The 18472-nt window shown below is 43.1% G+C and overlaps 1 protein-coding gene across 1 annotated transcript in view; it reads right to left on the bottom strand.

The window, feature by feature from the left end:
- Positions 1-808: 808 nt before the first annotated feature.
- LRRC49 (leucine rich repeat containing 49) overlaps positions 809-18472 on the bottom strand; it is a 149360-nt gene continuing 131696 nt past the window's right edge. Inside the window, exons 15-17 of the mRNA XM_004712013.2 lie at positions 17956-18065; positions 14227-14380; positions 809-1481 (exon numbers count right to left, since the gene is read on the bottom strand). Coding sequence (XP_004712070.1) covers positions 1278-1481; positions 14227-14380; positions 17956-18065 — 468 coding nt within the window. The 3' untranslated portion in view covers positions 809-1277. The remainder of the gene's footprint in view (positions 1482-14226; positions 14381-17955; positions 18066-18472) is intronic.

Genomic DNA, 18472 nt, shown 5'->3' with positions numbered 1-18472 from the left:
AATTCTTCTTAATATGATTGAACATTTAACTCGTATACGTAGGGGGTGGGGGGAAGCCAACATGTGACCCCAGAATGGTGTGACGCAAAGGCTGAAGTCTCAAACGTGAGGCTGCCCTACAAATCCCGAGCACTCCCTCCTCTTGGGGGGAGTGGTCAGTCTCTTCAGCAGGTGGCTCGTTCACCCTCTCCGCTGCCTTCCAAGCATCTTGGTGTATTTCATTGTCTTATAATGTCGAAGATTGTTTTCCCCCATCCTGGTGTTCTTGCTACCATCATAGCTGCTGGGCAAGAGCTGAAGGAATTGGACAAGTCCTCATCAGGGCCCAGAAAGATCACTTTTTTGAAATGGCATCGCCTCTAGTTAGGGCGATGGACAAGCCCCCACAGCCTCCCCAGCATGCACTGGGCCAAAACTCGGCTTGCATCTCGCTTGCCTCTTTGATCTTCATGCGGGATTAGAGACATTGGATTTGATGTTTGTGTGCACCTGGGGGTACACGCACACTGTGTATAGTGGCTCATAGCAGAGGAGACCCCTTTCTGCTGTCTGAAGCAGACTACTGATGTCTTGAGTGCCCTGGCTCCAGCGATCAACACTCCGCAAGCATATTCTTCTTGTGGCACCTTGACTCACTGCCCTGTTACCCCATGCGACCCCCAGGGTTTCCCGTGGGGCCCTGAGACTGTGTTCCCAGAGCACGAGGGGAGCCTCTCCTCCACGTGAACAGCCAAGACCCTGCCCAACTCGAGTACGGTGAAGGTGAAGGTGAAGGTGACCAGTCCAAGGGCATAAATGAGGCACACACTTGTTGTCAAATACTAATTTATTAATAAGTTTACTCTTTACTCATAAAAAAGAACCTATTTTTGGCTTTGAAATCATGACAGAAAATGTAAAAAGCAAATATCTGCAATTATCAGCTGAAGGTAGGTAGGAGCCACTCATGCAGAGGCTGCGTGCTGCGTGCTGGTGCGGGGGACCCGTGAGCGCAAGCAGCCAACTCAGGAGACCCACTCCTCTCTACGCCACCTGCCCCTGGAGGCCGGGCAGGCCCTTCTTTCGCCACCGAGATGGGGCCAGCCAGCCAGCCTGCCTGCCATTCCCCCCCCCGGCACGGAGTGGCAGGCACCGCAGGCGGTGCGTCCTGATGCTGTCCGTCCAGAGTGCAGGAGGGTGGTGGTGGCCTTGCTTTTGCGTGCTTACTCTACATATTGTCAACCCTCGGAGGAAAGAAAATAAACCTGCTAGGGTCCGCTGGGCCTGCGAGGCCGGTTCTATTTGTGGTCGGTGAGCTGTTGGAGGCAGAGCTTCATGTAGGCGTTTTTGTTGCGGATCTCCATCACGGCGTCCCGAACGAGCTCAATGAACATCTGCGGCCACAGCTTCTGCAGGGCCTCGTGTTTCATGTTGATTTCCATGGCTTCCTTCACCAGGTCGTCGATGTACATCTTGCAGAATTTCTTTTTTTCCTTTATTTCCTGTCGGAAAAAGAAAATGCCACGTTCAGGGCCAGGGCTACCAGGAGGGGAACGAGAGCCACTCAGGTGGCCTGCCCTGACCCCCTCTCCCCATGCAGGTCGGTCCTCCTGCCCCCTCTTCAACACACTCCCAACAGGGCGCAGGCTCACGGTCTAGTGGCTCAGTGGGCGACATGTCCGAAAGCTCACCTCAAGGCAGCAGGCTCAACCCCACCAGCCGCTCCAGGAGACAAAGAGGAGGCTGAAGGCTTTGCAGTCTCCGAAACCCACGGCGGCTGTGCTCCTCTGACCCTGCGTCAGGGTGGCCGTGCGTCAGAATCGACTGGGTGGTGGGGGTTGTTTTGTTTTTGACTTCCCAGCCTGCATCTACTTCCACCGCACAGCTCTGCTTTCTGCAGCGGGAGCGCTGCTTCCTAGGGGCTGTTTCCACCTGAGCAGACGCTCCGTCTTCAGTTCGGGATTTTAGCTCATGCAAGCCAGTGAAGGCCCAGGCCTCTGTGCGCGCTCAGTGAGAGATGGATCAGGCAACTAACTGATCTTGACCATTTTACTTGGCATCAGGTCAGTCAATATCCACACACATACGTTAAATGCTCTGAATTCACTATTATAGGACAGAGTCAGGGGTGGGGCTCAGCCGATTCACGCCAGTTTGGCAGAAACAACCTAATTTTTTGTTGAGTTTGGTGAAGCACTTGTTAAAAATCACACTTGTAATTGGGGTTCTCTCTAAAGTGGGAGCTGGGCAGCCGCCCAATGTGGAAATCACAAATTTACATTCCTTACTTTTTTTATTGGTTCATTCACTTTGTAAAATTCCTTTTACTTTTGATGAAATGCTACCTTTTTATTCCTTTGTGCTTGTTATTTCAGTAAACATACACATACAGAGAAAAAGTGTCACACATCCAGAGGGCAGCTGCCATTCGTTTCGGTCACCATCCAATACTTATTATTGAGTGACACAGTCACTCGATATTTATTACTGAGTAATGTGGCTATTCAAGATGTATGCGGGTTACCCAGACCTTTGGGAAGTGGTTGTCATAATACACGCAGGAAGATCAGTGGAATGGATCTAGTCATTAGATTTGTAAATTAAGTAGTTCACAGCAATGAGGAGGAAACAAAATATCAATGGTACATTTAGCTCCCAGGAAAAAGATCTATTTCAACTTCCAACGCATATCAAAACCCCAAAATAATTTCAAGATGAGCTAAAGGGTTGAATTTACAATATCAATAAATAGTGCGTTAAATGCAATCTTAGGAAGGTTTGTAATAGCAAGTAACATGCTTACACTAAAAGCTAAAAGTGAAAATTTCAAAAAGCAAAGTGAACACACCAGTAGGTGAAAACACATAGGATTGTTTTGACAGAGCTTTGGTTACCTGGCATGTGAATGTGTTTAAACTCAGCAATTGTATGACAAACATTTGTCTCATCGTATATTAATTTTGGCTCAAGAGAAACATGGCATCAAACAGTACACTGTGAACTCTAGTTGTGGCATGCTCTGCATGCTGGAGTGTTTAGGAAGAGCTGTACGCATGCGTGCAGTCATTCTCTCCTTGCCCGTCGTCAGCCTGTGTGTCTCCTCGCAGATGCTATGACTGCTACTACGATTGCAGGTTGCACACGCAATTGTTTTCACATTTATTCTCTTTGACTCGCGCGCTTCCCAGTGGTCATGTGGCGTTGTCGTCCCTTTAGTTTGTATTGCCTTTCCCTCCACCCATCATTAAGCGTCTGTTAATGGTGAGTCCACACTGTCATTAACTTTCCCGATGTGGCCTAGTGGTGATGTGTTGGGCTGCTAACCATAGGTCAGCAGTTTGAAACCACCAGCCTGCTCCTCAGGAGGAAAGACGGGGCTTTCTACTCCCATAAAGAGTTACTGTCTCAGAAGCTCATGGGGACAGTTCTACCCTGGCCTATAGGGTTGCTCTCGGTCAGCATCAACTCAAGGGCAGGGAGTGAGTGTTCACCCTCTGTACCCTGCCTGTCCCTCCCTATTTTCCATCAAAGAATGTTTCTCTCCACATGTAAACCTTTCCTTGACTTCTTATAGTGATGGCATCACACAACATTTGTCCTTGCATGACTGACTGATTTCTCTCAGCATGACATTATTTATTTGGAAATAAAAAGCTTATTTATCATTTTGAAATTGATTTATTATTTGGAAATGAACAAAAACTAAGAGACTGATGGATAGAGACAGTCAGAATGCAGAGCTATGTGATAAAATAAGTAGCCTCATTGTATAGTACAATATTAATTCTAGGATCTAAGGTTTTGAGTCTATGGATATTTATTGTAAAATTCTTTCAACCTCACTGTGTACAATTTAATGAAAAATTTGGCAAACGTGTACAGAAAACTATTGGAAACAAATATACTGGAGTGTTAAGACTGTCTTTGGGTCATGAAACTATGATTGTTTTCCACATTTTCACCTCTTAAAGTTTTTAAAAAATGATTTTAAGGCAATATAATATATTAATCATACATAATTGATTAATATAAGTTAACAACAAGTCCCAAGTATCTTTCTTTCTCTATAAAGAGGCATATTTTGGAAATTTTCTTAGGACATGAACTTTGGTCTAAATCATCAGTTACTATTCAAAGTCCACATGTTTGGTATGATGTGCTAACATCATGTGTTGACCTATAATAAAAATAGGTACAGAATTTGAGAGCTTATAAAAAACAAATGGTTCCAGCTGTCTACTTCTCAGATTAACCGAACTTCCTGAACTCTGAAATGCACCCAGGACTTAGTAGTGAAGTGAGCCTGCGGATGACGACACCGGTACCTGTTCTCTCTGAACGCTCAGCATCTCCGGCCTGCACAGAGGCAGGAAGAAGGGTAAGTGCGCGTCACTGGGGGGGAGGGGGGGCAGTAAACAAAAAAAAGCAACATTATACAGTGAGCAAAGAAAGCAATTATTACCAGCAGAGGGAAAGAATATATTCAGAGAATGTTTCTAAGTTCCCTAAGACAGGATTTTGAACAACACAAAAATTAAAACCACAGAGTTGTTCAAGTGTTAAGACTAAAAAAAATGGTAATCGAGAACCAAAAAATAAGTAAATAAAATCATTTGCAGGGATGCATAATGTTAAATACTCGAACGCAAATTAAACTGTTCAAAAGTGACATTGCGCAATTGCTGTTGCTGTACAGTTCCGTGCTATAGTTCCTTCCATTCTCTCCTTGTAAACATGTTGATACAGCATTGTATTTGCAATAACCCTTAATTTAGTAACTGTGCTTGATAGCTTTTATACCTCATCAGTTCTCTCCTCCAAGCTAATTACTCCTCTCTCCCAGGACAGCTCGCTCTGACCATCCAGCATGAGCCTGTTAGGAGCACATGCTCGCTACTTTTCTTGCCCTGACCCGTCATAGAATTGGTGTGCCTTGGATAAAGCTTTTTCTGTTCTCAAATGCTTTCGTATGCTTGTTTTTTTTAAATCCCACAATACTACTGTGGGATTCACAAAGCAAGAATTTTGTAAGTTCAACCCTGATGAGAACAACTCTGGACAAGATTATTTATATGACTGCATCATAGTATTGTGATGATGGTTTGGAAAAAATGGAGGTCAAAGGTAGGTTTGGTACAGAATGATTTTGACTGGCGCTTGCACTGGGACTTAATCCACGCCTCCGCTTGATGATGGCTCAGAGACGCTCTCAGGACTAGACTCCGTTGACTAAATACTTTCCGACAGACAACCCCTTGCTCGTCTACAAGGTGGCTGCAGTCGCGTTATCCAGATGGCTTGCGCTGTACAAATAAGCTGGACAAACTAGTCAAGGGCTGGCCGAGGTGTTTAGACAGAACACAGAATCGAGGGAGCCTTTTGCATGAGGGTGGTCAAGAAGGCTTCCGGGAAGCCGCACCCTGACTCGTGAAAGAGTCCAAGTCAAGAGCCAGAAGGCCTGCGTCAATACCTCACCACCTGGACTAAGGGTACTAAGGGTACTCTACCTGGACTCCCAGCTTTCCTCACCTGTATGGCAGGATTTGAGTGCTGACGGCCTCTTTAGCTCTCTGGTTCAATGCTCGTATTCAGTATTGTTTTAAGGCTGAATCAGTAAATTGGATGGACAGCTAGCATGCAGCTCACTCAAACTCCCTGCCATCAATCGGTGCCGACGCATGCCACCCTATCGGACAGGGCAGAACTGCCCCTGTGGGTTCTGAGACTGTCACTCTTCTCAGGAGTAGGAAATCCCCATCTCTCTCCCAAGGAGCAGCTAGCGTGTTGAACTGCTAACCCTTTGGATTGCAGCCCCGCTCACCACCATGACGCCACCGGGGCTCTCAGCAAGCCACAGAATGGGACGTACGCAACGCAAGTGTCTGCGAACCCCCATTTGTGAGGCCAACCTCACTTAACTGCCACCAGTCAGGACAGACAGAAGAGAGGCGCTGGGTACTTTGTGCCCACATGGGTTAAATACTTTTAAAGAGGCAAAGGGCATGGTATAGTGGAAGAAAGGCTGGGTTGCAAGACGAGAGAGAGTGATTAAGAGACATGGCCAAAGTTCCCAGGTCATAAAAGGTAAGATCAGAGGCCCAGAAAAACGATGTTTTCTGATTGTTAGTCCGATATCCTTTCCAAAATGTTCAGGTGGGTTCAGATTCTCTGGAGTCGTTCCCTGTCGCAGTGCCCCAGTGGGACAGAGGCGCATGCCCTGGAGCTTTGCAGGGTGTACGTCTTTACAAAAGCGGCAGCCAGCTCTTTCTCTAGGAAACGACTGGTGGTTAGCAGCTGAGGGCTTAACCGCTATCCTACCGGGGCTCCTATTAATTAGCCACAGCTTTATAATAATACCTCTTATCTGGTAAGGCACTTTCTCCTTATCTTTTTACTCTGCTAAATAGTTCATCCTTTGCTCTGTCATAAATTTTAGGATCAACTGGTGAAAATTCCAGAAATACCCTTGTTCAAATCTTTATTACAACTGCTTTCTAGTTATGGATTGATTTAGGAAGAATGGACTTCTTTATTGGGTAGAGAGTTCTGCCCATGAACATAAACTATTTAGTTCCTTTTTATTGTCTTTCAGCAAAGTTTTACAATTTTCTCCACGATGCTTATTCAAATTTTATGATTTATTTCTACATGGTCTTTGTTGTCATGGTGAATGGTCTCATTTTTAAAACTGATTTTTGAAGAGGCAGTACAACCTATAGTGGGTTCTTGGTTCTTTTTCGTATACTGATTTCTAAGAGCTCCTTTTTACTCTAAGATTAGTTGAGAACAATTTTTTTCCATTTGCCCTTGGTTATTTTATTTTCCTGAAGAGCTCGCACATCTCAAGGCGATCATTGATTTTCCAGGGCTTCTTCTATTTTCTTGTTTAAAAAAAAAATCATTTTATTGGGGGCTCGTATAACTCTTATCACAATCTATCCATCCATCCATTGTATCAAGCACATTTGTACATTTGTTGCCATCATCATTCTCAAAACATTTGGTATCTACTTGAGCCCTTAGTATCAGCTCCTCATTTTTCTCCTTCCTCCCTGTCCCCCTCCCTCATGAACCCTAGATAATTTATAAAGTATGCTTATATTTTCTTTTTAACCTTTAACTATATAATCCATTTAGAATTTATCCTGATGTAAGATGTTATTCCTGAACCCAGCATTTTTCCTCATTTCCTCAATGATACCCCTATCAGCCATCGTCTCGTTGGAGATTCCTCACTTCCATATAATAAATCCCTTCTGTATTGGATATACAGAGCTTTGACCACCCCATTCCACGAAGCCAGGTGTCCGCACTGCTCTAAGGAACGAGCCTTCACATGGGCTTCGGGCTCTGCCATGTCGCCCCCTCCCCCTGGGCTCAGCGTTTTCGTGGCTGCTTTTGCTTATTTTCCCGGTGGACCTATGGGACCAACTTATTGAGAAATGGCTTCAATGAAAAACGGTGGTTTGATTTTGTTATTGTTCTCTTGTGAGCTGACTCCTGGTGACCCACGTGACTGAGCAGAACTGCACCACCAGGCTTCTGGGTCGTCACCTCTGTAGCGGCAGATCGCCAGCCCTGCTCTTCCTCAGTGGTGCTGGGTGGACTGCGATTGTTCACTTCTTCATGATCAGTAGCGCACAAACATATTAAAATTTTAATTAACAAAAGTAAAAATTGACAGCTTTTGGTGTAGTCTTCCAATCTAACATATGGTAGGGTTTTCCATTTGTACAAATCTTTTTTTGTGCTTCATTACCCATTATAACACACAGACATTGTAATAGAATACAAACGGTGCATTACATTTTAACATTAGAAAACATGAAGATCATGGAATTTTTATATTATCTATTTGTTTTCTTCACATTGATTTTACTCATTTCTTAATTACTTTTTTACTAAGCATTCTCTCTCTCTATGTTGCTGTTGTAATTTGAGTATTTCTTCCATTCAATATTCCTCCTGGTTGCTCTTTTATAGAGAGAAGCTATTGGTTTCTAATTCTTTAGTAAACTTCTTACAGGTTTTTTTTTATAGTTTCTCAGTTATTTCTCTTAGGTTTCTTAGGTATTTGATAATATTGTCCACAAATAGCAATTGTTGACACTCTTCTTTACAAGTTACCTTTAATATCTTTCTCTTACATAACTGTACTGGCTGAGTGGATAAAAAATAATGGTATTACTGGACTTCCTTGTCTTGATCCTGACTTCAATGCTATATTACCTTAAGCGTTAGGGCTTAAGACCACACACTTTTATTAGTTCAGAATTTTCATATCAGAAGTCTAGGCATAGGTCAGCTGGGTCTTGGGCTCAAGACTTCAGTTAAAGTCTCAGGCAACCCAACTTCCCGAAGCTCAGAGGCCTCTTCTAATCGCATAGGGCTCCTGGTAGAACTCAGTTCCTTGCGATTGTTAAGTCTGAGGTCCGATGCTCTGGCTGACTGTTGGCCAGCAGCTCCGCTCAGACCCGAGAGGCCTCCTGCTGACCCTCTCCCAAGCACAGAAGACGGACTCTTCTCAGGGAAAGCTTGGACCTGGTTTAAAGGACTTGCCTGATTAGTATTTCCCTTTTTTATTAACTCAAAATCATCTGATTGGGAACCTTAGTTACATCTGCCAAATCCCTTTACCCTTGGCATATGTCATGGTGACACGACGTCAGAGGTTTCCCGTACTTAATACACTAGGGTCTGGGAGTCATGGGGATCATTTTAGTTAGAATTTTACTTACCACAAATAGCAAAGTTCTTAGGGTTTTACCATTAAGCAAAATGCTTAATATCCTAGTCCCATTTATCCTGATTGATTTTTAAATATTAGGAATAGACACTGAGTTGTATAAAACTCTTTTTCAGGCCCCCCTCCCTCAGATCGAGTCATAGAATTCACTAAGGGACTCTTCCCTGCATTCCTAGCATAACCCATACTTGGTCACGTTGTTCTGTATCATTCACTTAATGTTCCCCTATATTCTGCTGGACGACAATTCATTGAGTATTTTTGCTCCATTACTCTTACATATCAAGTCTAGCTCTTCTTTTTCTGTGCAATCCTTTGGGAGTCAACATTATGCTTGAAAGAAACTTTTAAGTTTTTATTTTTTAAGTTTTCGGTTCTCTTGAACAATTGAAAAAGCCCTGGAATTATCAATTCCTTAACGATATGGATTGTACCTGAAGTGAAGAAAACAAACATTCTCAAAACTAGATTGATAAACAACATGATAAAGAAGAAAATTTGGAATTTGTTAATGACTTCATTCTACTAGAATCAACAAGCAATGTCTGTGACACGGAAACCAAGTGATGTACTACACTGGGTAAGTCAAGCTACAAAGGACTGCTCACAAGTTTTAATGTCACATTTGGTACCAAGGTGACACTGACTTAAGCCATGGGCTTTTCAATCACATCATATGCATGTGAGAACTGGACAGTGAAAAAGGAAAACTGAAGAAGAATGTGTACATGTAAATTTGATGATGATGAATATCAATACCAGAAGGCCAAACATATCAGTCTTAGAAGACACACAACCAGATTGTTCCTGAACAGTGAAGATGGTGAGGAGTTGGCCCCTTGACTTTGAACAGGTCGTCGGAAAAGACTGGTCACTAGAAAAGGAACACGTGCTTGGTCAGCGGAAGGTCAGCAGAGATGAGGAAAAGCCGCCATGAGAAGATCTGACCCAATAGCCCCTTGTCTGGATGAGCTGTTTCTCCTCTCGTGATCTTTTAGTTTGTATCTTATCCCATGCCAATGCCTATCTTCCACATTAGAATGCAAGATCCCTACGGGCAAGAACCATGTCTTCTCAAAGCTCGGGTATGGTCGTGTTTGGTGTGTGATAGATGCTTAACATGATTTTTAATAAGGAACCCATGAATACAGAGAGGACGAAAGAGAGTCACGGTGACTGATTTTAAGCATTTAAAGCTGCTCGTCAGAAGAGAGGCCTGTTCTCTTTACTACAGAAGTGGTAAATGATCTGTCACTGACAGATCAGTAAATGACAATTACGAGGAGGCAGATGTCAGCTTAAATGGGTAAGTATTTCTTTGCTCACTGCTGGAATGGCTCAATGATGGCCAACCATCTTACCAGACAGCACCCCTCTTGTAGTAAGAGGATTTAAAGCAGAAGCGCAACATCTTTAGGGCACTATACAGACCTTTCTCCCTGGGTTTTCAAGGTGTGACCCTGATAGACCTGGGAGTTACAAAAGATACTTGAGAATTAAGGTTGGGGTGAAGGAAAAGAAGAGAAGGACAAGCAAATAAAGCTCTGAGCCTCCGTCTTCATTATGTAACGACGTGCTGGGCTTTCTATGCCAGTACAATTTGAATAAAGAGCTCCACAGATGTTTTTAAAAATCTGGAAAACTACTTTCTTGGACATTTCGGTTCTAAACTATTTATAATCGATGAGAGGATAAATATGATTTTCAAGTAGTGACGTACATGTAAGTCATAAATGCTCACCAAATGCTATTGGCCGGCTCAGATTTGTTATGTAGGGACCCATGTCTCTGCTCTCCTGTGAGCACTATCAAGGAAGGCGCTGCACGATCCCATCTTTGCAGCTCCCACGGCACCACGGCATTGTGTTATCAACCCATAAATATCTGAGCACAGACTGAAGGGAAGAAGGGGTTCCGATATTTCAGGCTAAGTAGCTGTATTGGGAACAAAACAGGTCAATGGTTTGTCACATAGTTGGGAACCAAAGAGTTAATGCTGCAGGCGACTGGAAGAAGTGCATGCAAACACCCAGGCTCCAAGAACCAAGAACCAAGTGGAGGCGATGTTGTACTCTCTGCCAGTTTAGCATGGGCTGCCTAAAGCCGCACAGCAAGTTTATGTCCATTTCTTCTTCTTTTTAAAATTCTACTTTTTATTGTAGTACACACTAATGGCTAATGCCAAACAGGAAGATTTCACAAACGTCTGCAGTCTGACGCGGATCAAACAAGCAATCAGGATGCATCGACAAAGACTGATGATTTCAATGAAAAAACTGGAAACAAAGAACCGGCAGCTACAAAATGTGGCCGTGGTTATAGAAAGCATACCAGAGTGTGCATGATAAAACTTTTTAAGAGTAATGACTTACTCACTGCAAATGCCCTTTTGAACAGCATAAATGATAACTGTACATATGGACTTCGAATGATAGGATACACAGGAATCAAATCAACTACATCTGTGGGGAGAGATAGTGGAAAAACTCATTATTTTCAGTCGGAAAAAGGATGAACAGACCACCAATTTCTCACATGAAAGTTCAAGCTGAAGCTGAAAATAATTAAAGCAAGTCAACACTGAGAGCCAAATTAGGAACCAAAGCAAGACCATGAAAGCCGAAGTACAAACTTGACTATGTCACTCCTGAATTTAGAAACCATCTCAAGAACACATCAGGCACATTGAACACTGAAGAACAGATGAGATAAGGGCATCACACATGAAGAAAGCAATCGATTATGAAAAAGATAGAAAAGACCAAAAGGAATCTCAGAAGAGAGTCTGGATCTTGAAGAATAACTAAAGAAAATGGAACAACCATCATGATCCCAATTCCACCTTACAAATCCAGCTGGACCGGAGGATGTACACTGGTACAGACACGAACTGGAACACAGGGAATCCAGGACGGATGATCCCTTCAGGACCAGTTGTGAGAGTAGCGATACCGGGAAGGTGGAGGGAGGGTAGGGTTGCAAGGGGGAACCGATTACAAGGATCTACATATAACCTCCTCTCTGGAAATCAAACAACAGAAAAGTGGGTGAAAGGAAATGTTGGACAGTATAAGATATGACAAAATAATGACTTGTAAATTATCAAGGGCTCATGAGGGAGGGGGAGGGGGAGGAGGGGAAAAATGAGGAGCTGATGTCAGGGGCTCAAGTGGAAAGCAGATGTTTTGAGAATGATGACGGCAACAAATGTGCAAATGTGCTTGACACAATGTATGGATGTATGGATTGTCATAAGTGTTGTGCAAGCCCCAATAAAATGATTAAAAAACTAAATAAAGTAAATGGAAGGAAGATAAAGTAAAAGAGCTAAGCATATTTCAAAGGCAAGCTTAACAAGGCAACATAAAGTACTGTAATAAGATGTGGAAAGACCTGGAGTTAGAAAACCAACAGGAACGAATACCCTCAGCATCTTTCAAGATGAAATATCTGAAGTAAAGAAGCAAGTCTTGCTTTTCCATATTGAAGGATTCCATGAGCAACACGGTAAATGCCACAGGAAGCACCAAATGACGATGGGAGGAATACACAGAGCCACTACGCCAAAACATTCCATCGTGTCAGGAGGTCTTTATGGTCAAGAAGTGATTGTGTTTAAGGAAGAAGTCCAAGCGGCACTGGTGAAAACGAAGCTCCAGGAACTGACAGATGGTTTACCCAACGGAAGTGTTCCTCGTGTCTGAGACAGCTACTTGGTCACTGAGCTGAGGGGTCCACATTAGTTCCCCTTCCAAAAAAGGTATCCATCTGATACAGACATTATATAACAATATCACCAATTTCACACATAAGTAAATTTCTGCTGAAGATAATTTAAAAGTGGTTAAGAGTACTTGACAAGGAACAGCGAGGATTTCGAAGCAGATTCAGAAGAGGATGTAAGATGAGGGGCATCATTGGATATCATGACTGATGTCAGATGGGTCTTGTATGAAAGTAGAGAATACCAGAAAGGTGTTTCCTGTGTTTCAGTGATTAAACAAAGGCTTTTGACTGTGGATCAGAATAAATTATGGATAATCGTGTTAAGAATGGACCAATGAATTGTGTTCATGAAGAACCTGTACAACATAGAAAAGAGGTAGTTGTTTGCAAAGAACAAAAGGATGCTAAACCAAAACCAAGAAAAGCCACTGATTCAATTCCGATTCACAGTGATCCAACAGGGCCCCTGCGGGCTTCTGCAACTGTAAATGCCATTGGAGTAGAAAGGTCCATCTTTCTCCCACGGGGCTTCTGGTGGTTTCAAACTGCTGACCTGGTGGGGAGCAACCCCTATGCCAGCAGGGCTCCTTACATGGTTTTCAATCAGGAAAGGTGTGTGTCGGGGTTATATCCTTTCCCCATACTTATTCAATCTGTGTGCTGAGCACATCATCCGAGAAACTAGACTCTCTGAAGAAGAATGTGGTATCTAGATTAGAGAAAGACTCATTACTAATCCTGCTTGATGAGAGCAAGGAGGACTTGAAGCACAAAACTCAAATTAATGAGGAAAAAAGCCCCACAACTGGGCCAAGAAGTAGCATCACGATAAAGGGGGGAAATGTTGATGCTGCTAGTGGTTTCATTTTATTTGTAACCACAGTCAACACCCATGGAAGACCATATACCAAATGACGGGGGCACAAGGCAGTCTATTGCAAGAGATCTCTTTAGAGTGTGCAAAACAAAGATGTCCTATTGAGGACTCGCGTGCCTGACCCAAACTATGGTATTTTCAATTGCCTCATATATATTCAAAGTCTGGATAATGAACAAGGAAGGCCAAAGAAGAATTGATGCCTTTGAATTAGGGTGATGGTGAGAAATATTGTCTATACTGTGAACTGCAAGAAGAATACACAAGTCTGCTTAGAAGAGGGACAGCCAGAAGGCTCCCTATAAACGAGGCTGGTAGGACTCCGTTTTATGTACTTTGGACAGGTTATCAGGAGCGACGAGACCCTGCAGTAGGACACCATGTTTGGTGGAGACTCAGCGGCAAAAAGGCGGCCTTCAATGCTGCTGCCACCGAGGGCTCAACCCCAGCAACACTGGTGCCCTGGTGTTGGACACGGCAGTGCTGACTCGTGTGGTACACAGCTTTGCTCTAAGTCAGACCTGACCGATGACGCCTCGCATCAACCATAGACAGGTAACATGGCATGGGAAGTATCTACAGGCTTCACATGTGTAGTTCAGTGTGTTAATTATGTTTATCACATCGTCAGCCCTCACCATTTACCCTTTTTCTTAATTCAGATAAATCAGGACCTTTGGCTTGAGCTTTTGGTATGGATTTGTTTTGAACAAATTTTCAGGTGAAATAAAAACACTGAACAATGATCTCTTCTTTTACCTGTGCCCTCTACTTCCTTTTAATGTCTTGAGGCTTACTGTCCCCATCTTTGTATATATGGCTGATTAACAGTTTAGAATAACAAAAGTTATCATAAATGACTAAAGAAGAAATATGCAAAGGTTAATAGGAGTTGTACCTCCAGCTTTTCATTGTAAAATTCTCTTGTGGTATAATTCAGTGTAGCACGATTTGTGTTTTCTCCTGTAGGTCTCTTACTGTCGTTATTTTCCTCACTGACAATGCCTGGCTTTTTCCCTTTGGTTTCTAGGAGATACCGGAATTGCTTCTTCCTATAGAACAGAAATAGGGAGATTTAGAGAATGACATCCCAAACTTATTAAAATGTCTTTTTTTCTCTGAACTTGAGATCGTTATTTGAGTTCAACTCATTACCTCAGCCTTTCTACTAATTAGGTCGCTCAATCGAATTCCTGTGTTTAATAATTACCATGAACATGAAGATGTCTGCAGCCTTACCCATAAACCCTAGGCTAGGACCTCTTCAAATCACACAAGGTAGCTCTTCAGTGCATTATGTGCTTGAGTAATGCTACTCCAAGCCAGAAAATGGAAATGGACATTGTTTTACGTCTTGGCAAAACCAAAATAAACTCCAAACTGGAAATCTCTAACTATTAGTGTCTATCCGAGCAAGGTCCTTGTAGGAGATAATTGATGAAAGAGAAACCTCGCGTGACTATGCAGAGGGACACAAACAGGGGTCATAGTAGTGGACATCCACGAGCCCACCAGAAATCCAGTGGACCGCAAGGCCTCCCCATGAAGATGGCCTTATGGCTTCCACCCACGAGGCCGTCTCTAAGTGCACTGACACAACTACGTCACTTTGAACCATGAACTGATGGTAAAGGGCAGTAGGGGAATCCATTTTATCTTTTGAAAAATTCGTTTTTCTGATTTAAAAGCTTAATGCAATCATTTTGGAAAATTTGGAGAGTATAAACTTTGAAAAGTATAAAGAAATAGACTAAAATATAATTCTACTGGATTATTTATCTTATTTATTTGTTTGTTTGTTTCCAGGATCGATTTCTTATCTATATTTTAATAAGAGCTCAGATTATACTAAATATATCACTTTATAACATGTTTTCACTTAATATTATAGCATGCAAGTTTTCTATGCAATGAATAATTATAATGCATGAATAAAATTCAGATAGTTAGAGAGCACACTTTGCCAACTCCATGCCTTTTCCTGGGTATTTGCTGCTGCTGCTGCTGCTCGGTGCTGTCAAGCCCGTCTTGACTCACAGCAGCTCTATGAACGACGGAAGGAAACGCTGCCCATCCTGGGTCATTCTCACAATGACTATGTTGAGCCCCTTGTTGTAGCTACTGTGCCCGTCCATCTCGTCAACACTCTCTCTCTTGTCCCTGCCCTTCCACTCACTGTACTAAGCAGGAGGCCCTTCTCCAGGAAGGGGTCTCTCTCTTGATAGCAAGTCAAAGTGTGTGAGATGAAGTCTCACCAACCTGGCTTCCTAGGCGCATTCTGGCTGTACTTCTTCCAAGACAGGTTTGGTTCCTCTCTTGGCCGTCCACGGTACTTTCAATGTTCATTGGCAGCACCACAATCCAAATGCATCAACTCTTCTTCAACAGAGTTGATACTAACACAAGTTAGTATGGTTTTATCATTTTTTTTAAGTGAGTAACTGATAGTTAAGGTCTTGTGTCAACATGGCTAGGTCAGGATTCTTAGTGGTTTGGCAGTCAACACCTATAATCTTCCATGACCTAACACAATGCCATCAGAGCCAATTAGTTGTAAGCCTCCATAATGGGGTAACATTAGGTGGGAATGCAACACCGTTACTCAGCTCACAGCCCTGATGTAACTGCCTTGGGAGCATGACCTGCATCCAATATAAGTGGATGCTGTGGGAAAGCTTGTTTGCTTTTTCTGCGTCTGGATCCTGCATCTGGCTCATGGAACTCTGATTCTTTGGATCTGAGCTAGTCATGGTTCCTGCCGATCCCGCAAGTTGTCATTTGCCCTGCAGACTTCGAATTCATCTGCCTCTGCAGCCACCAGCCTGTGGTCTTCCTGCACATCATCTCCCCACAGCGGTGGGTGCGAGTCAAACGAAGCCTCCAGCCTAGCATGTGGCCCGTGGGCTTGAGCGTGCCTGGGTTGGACTTGCCCACTGCACACCTCTGTGAGCCACTTTCTTCATATCCGTTTCTCTCCACATATGCATCTAAAGGGCTACTGGATGCGTTCCTACAGGAAATTCAGCTTAACATAGTAACATATAAATCTTTACTTGAAATTATGTTCTTTAGTGATTTTTTAAGTTATAAAAACAGTACACAGATGCGTCTTGTAAAACTTTTGTTAGCATTTTAAATAACCAACATTTCATTCATTCAATTTTTTAACTTCATTATTTCTTCCCTTCCACTTTCTTCAAGATTATTTTACTGTTATTTTTCTAGCCTTGTGGTTAGCAGTCTAACCTAACCCACTCACCACCAGGACTACATGGGTGACTTCAGCCAGAGTGAATCTTACCTATTACTGGACCATAACTAATACACTGTCCTTGACTTTTCTCCCTCTGTCCATATATTCTGTCAAATACACTTGCAAGGTATTTTTCTATTTTTTCCTTTTGTATTTTCACTGCCTTATTTCAAGCCTTCATAATCTCAGTCCTTTAGTGTCTGTTTGCTCAAATAGAAGCTTTCTAAACATAAATCTAATCATATCATTTTGCACTAAAGTATAAAATACAAGTCATTTTCATTTTGTGAGCATTCCACAGCTCTTCAAAATCAGACTGCACTCAGACTTTCTACCTCATTTCCTCATTCACAATCACTCCATGTTTCAGTTATACTGAACTACTTAAAATTCCCAGTGCCTCTGCAGATCTTTCCCCCAAACCTTCCACCTGAAAAACTCCTGCTCATCCCTGGCTGTGATAGTTAAGTTTTATGTCAACTTGGATGGACCAGGTTTCTCTCATGATATGATGTCGCATATTGTGGTCACTTCCATGATGGGATCTTCTGGGAAGCAGTCAAGCAGTTGTAGGGAGATCTATTCTGGTCACACCCATGATGCAACTGAGGCTGGTTTTCGTCAGGGGGTGGCTGACTCTTAGTATGAATTGACAGCGTGTGAAAGTTAGCTTACTTCTACTGATGGATCAGGATCCCACATCCGGTTAGTTGACCTCCTGCTATACAGTCTCTCCATCCCAAGAGCCATCAGCGAAGTGCTGACATTGGATTCAGTCTGCCTGTCTCGTTCCCTGCGGCTCACCGTCCACCAGCCTGGGGGCTCCCTGCTTCATCAACCTGCTTCCTGTTCCTCAGTCCTTGCAGCCACAGGAGTCGGGAGAAACCTTCACCTTCTGTCTGCCCCACGGACTAGACCCAGACTGGATTTGCCTACTTCTGGATCTGTGTGAGTCATTTCTCAATATAATTGTCTTTCTACAGACATACACATACCAGTGTCAGCAGGGTTATTTGCTTCTCTGAAGAGTCCAGTCTAACACACTAACTAGCTAGACATCCCCTTGGTGAAGTCTTCCCTGGTGTTCCCCCGAAACATAGAGTTACTCTCTCCTCATCGCACCATGCCCTCTCCTACAGCCTCGGAAACCCTAGCATGTGTTTTGCTCATCTTATTCGATTACAAGGCCCAAGGAAACAAGGCCTTAGTCCTATGCATCCTTATACACTCAATGCTTGAATAATGACAGCCACAAAATCAATCGGGATAAATGCTTATGGGAGGAGTAAATGGCATGGTTAAGGAGTATGTGGATTTTGTTACCTTTTCTAGCATGATAGGAATTTTATGAAAACTACAGAAGTGAAAGGTTACCTGGCATCACCCAGAATTGAAATCGTGCGGTACCGGGGTAATTCAGAAGATGCCACGTGAGCTAGGATTCCAAAGAGCCTCTCGGCCATTATCATATCATTCTGCGTCACCTGAGGAGGCACAATAGGGAGAGAAAAACAATACCGTTTCACAACACAGAAGAGGGGGTTAAGGATGTGTGCCCAGCTTGAATGTAATCAATGTTAATGAATTTCCAATGTAGATATTCTTGAATTGGTGTATGCTTTGCACTGTGTATTCTCAACCACAATAAAACAAATAAAAATGACATTGTTTCTCAGCGTCATATAACTAACAGAAGTTCAAAGAAATGCCCAGAGTAAGTATTTCCAAAGTCCACTTGAGAGTAAGGCTGGCAATAAAAACACTGGAAATGTTTTTTCCTCCTGAGCTTCACCAAGAGGAAGGGTGTGAATGTGGGCCATGACGCTGCACGGTGAGTGTGGGGATGAGTTATCTCGGACTGAGAAGCTGTTTTTCCTGAGACTTGAGCTTA

Source organism: Echinops telfairi, unplaced genomic scaffold, assembly GCF_000313985.2.
Source record: "Echinops telfairi isolate 266 unplaced genomic scaffold, ASM31398v2 ScPeMD7_7475;HRSCAF=8513, whole genome shotgun sequence".
NCBI classification, from domain to species: domain Eukaryota; kingdom Metazoa; phylum Chordata; class Mammalia; order Afrosoricida; family Tenrecidae; genus Echinops; species Echinops telfairi.
This window is presented reverse-complemented; position numbering and strand designations above follow the sequence as displayed.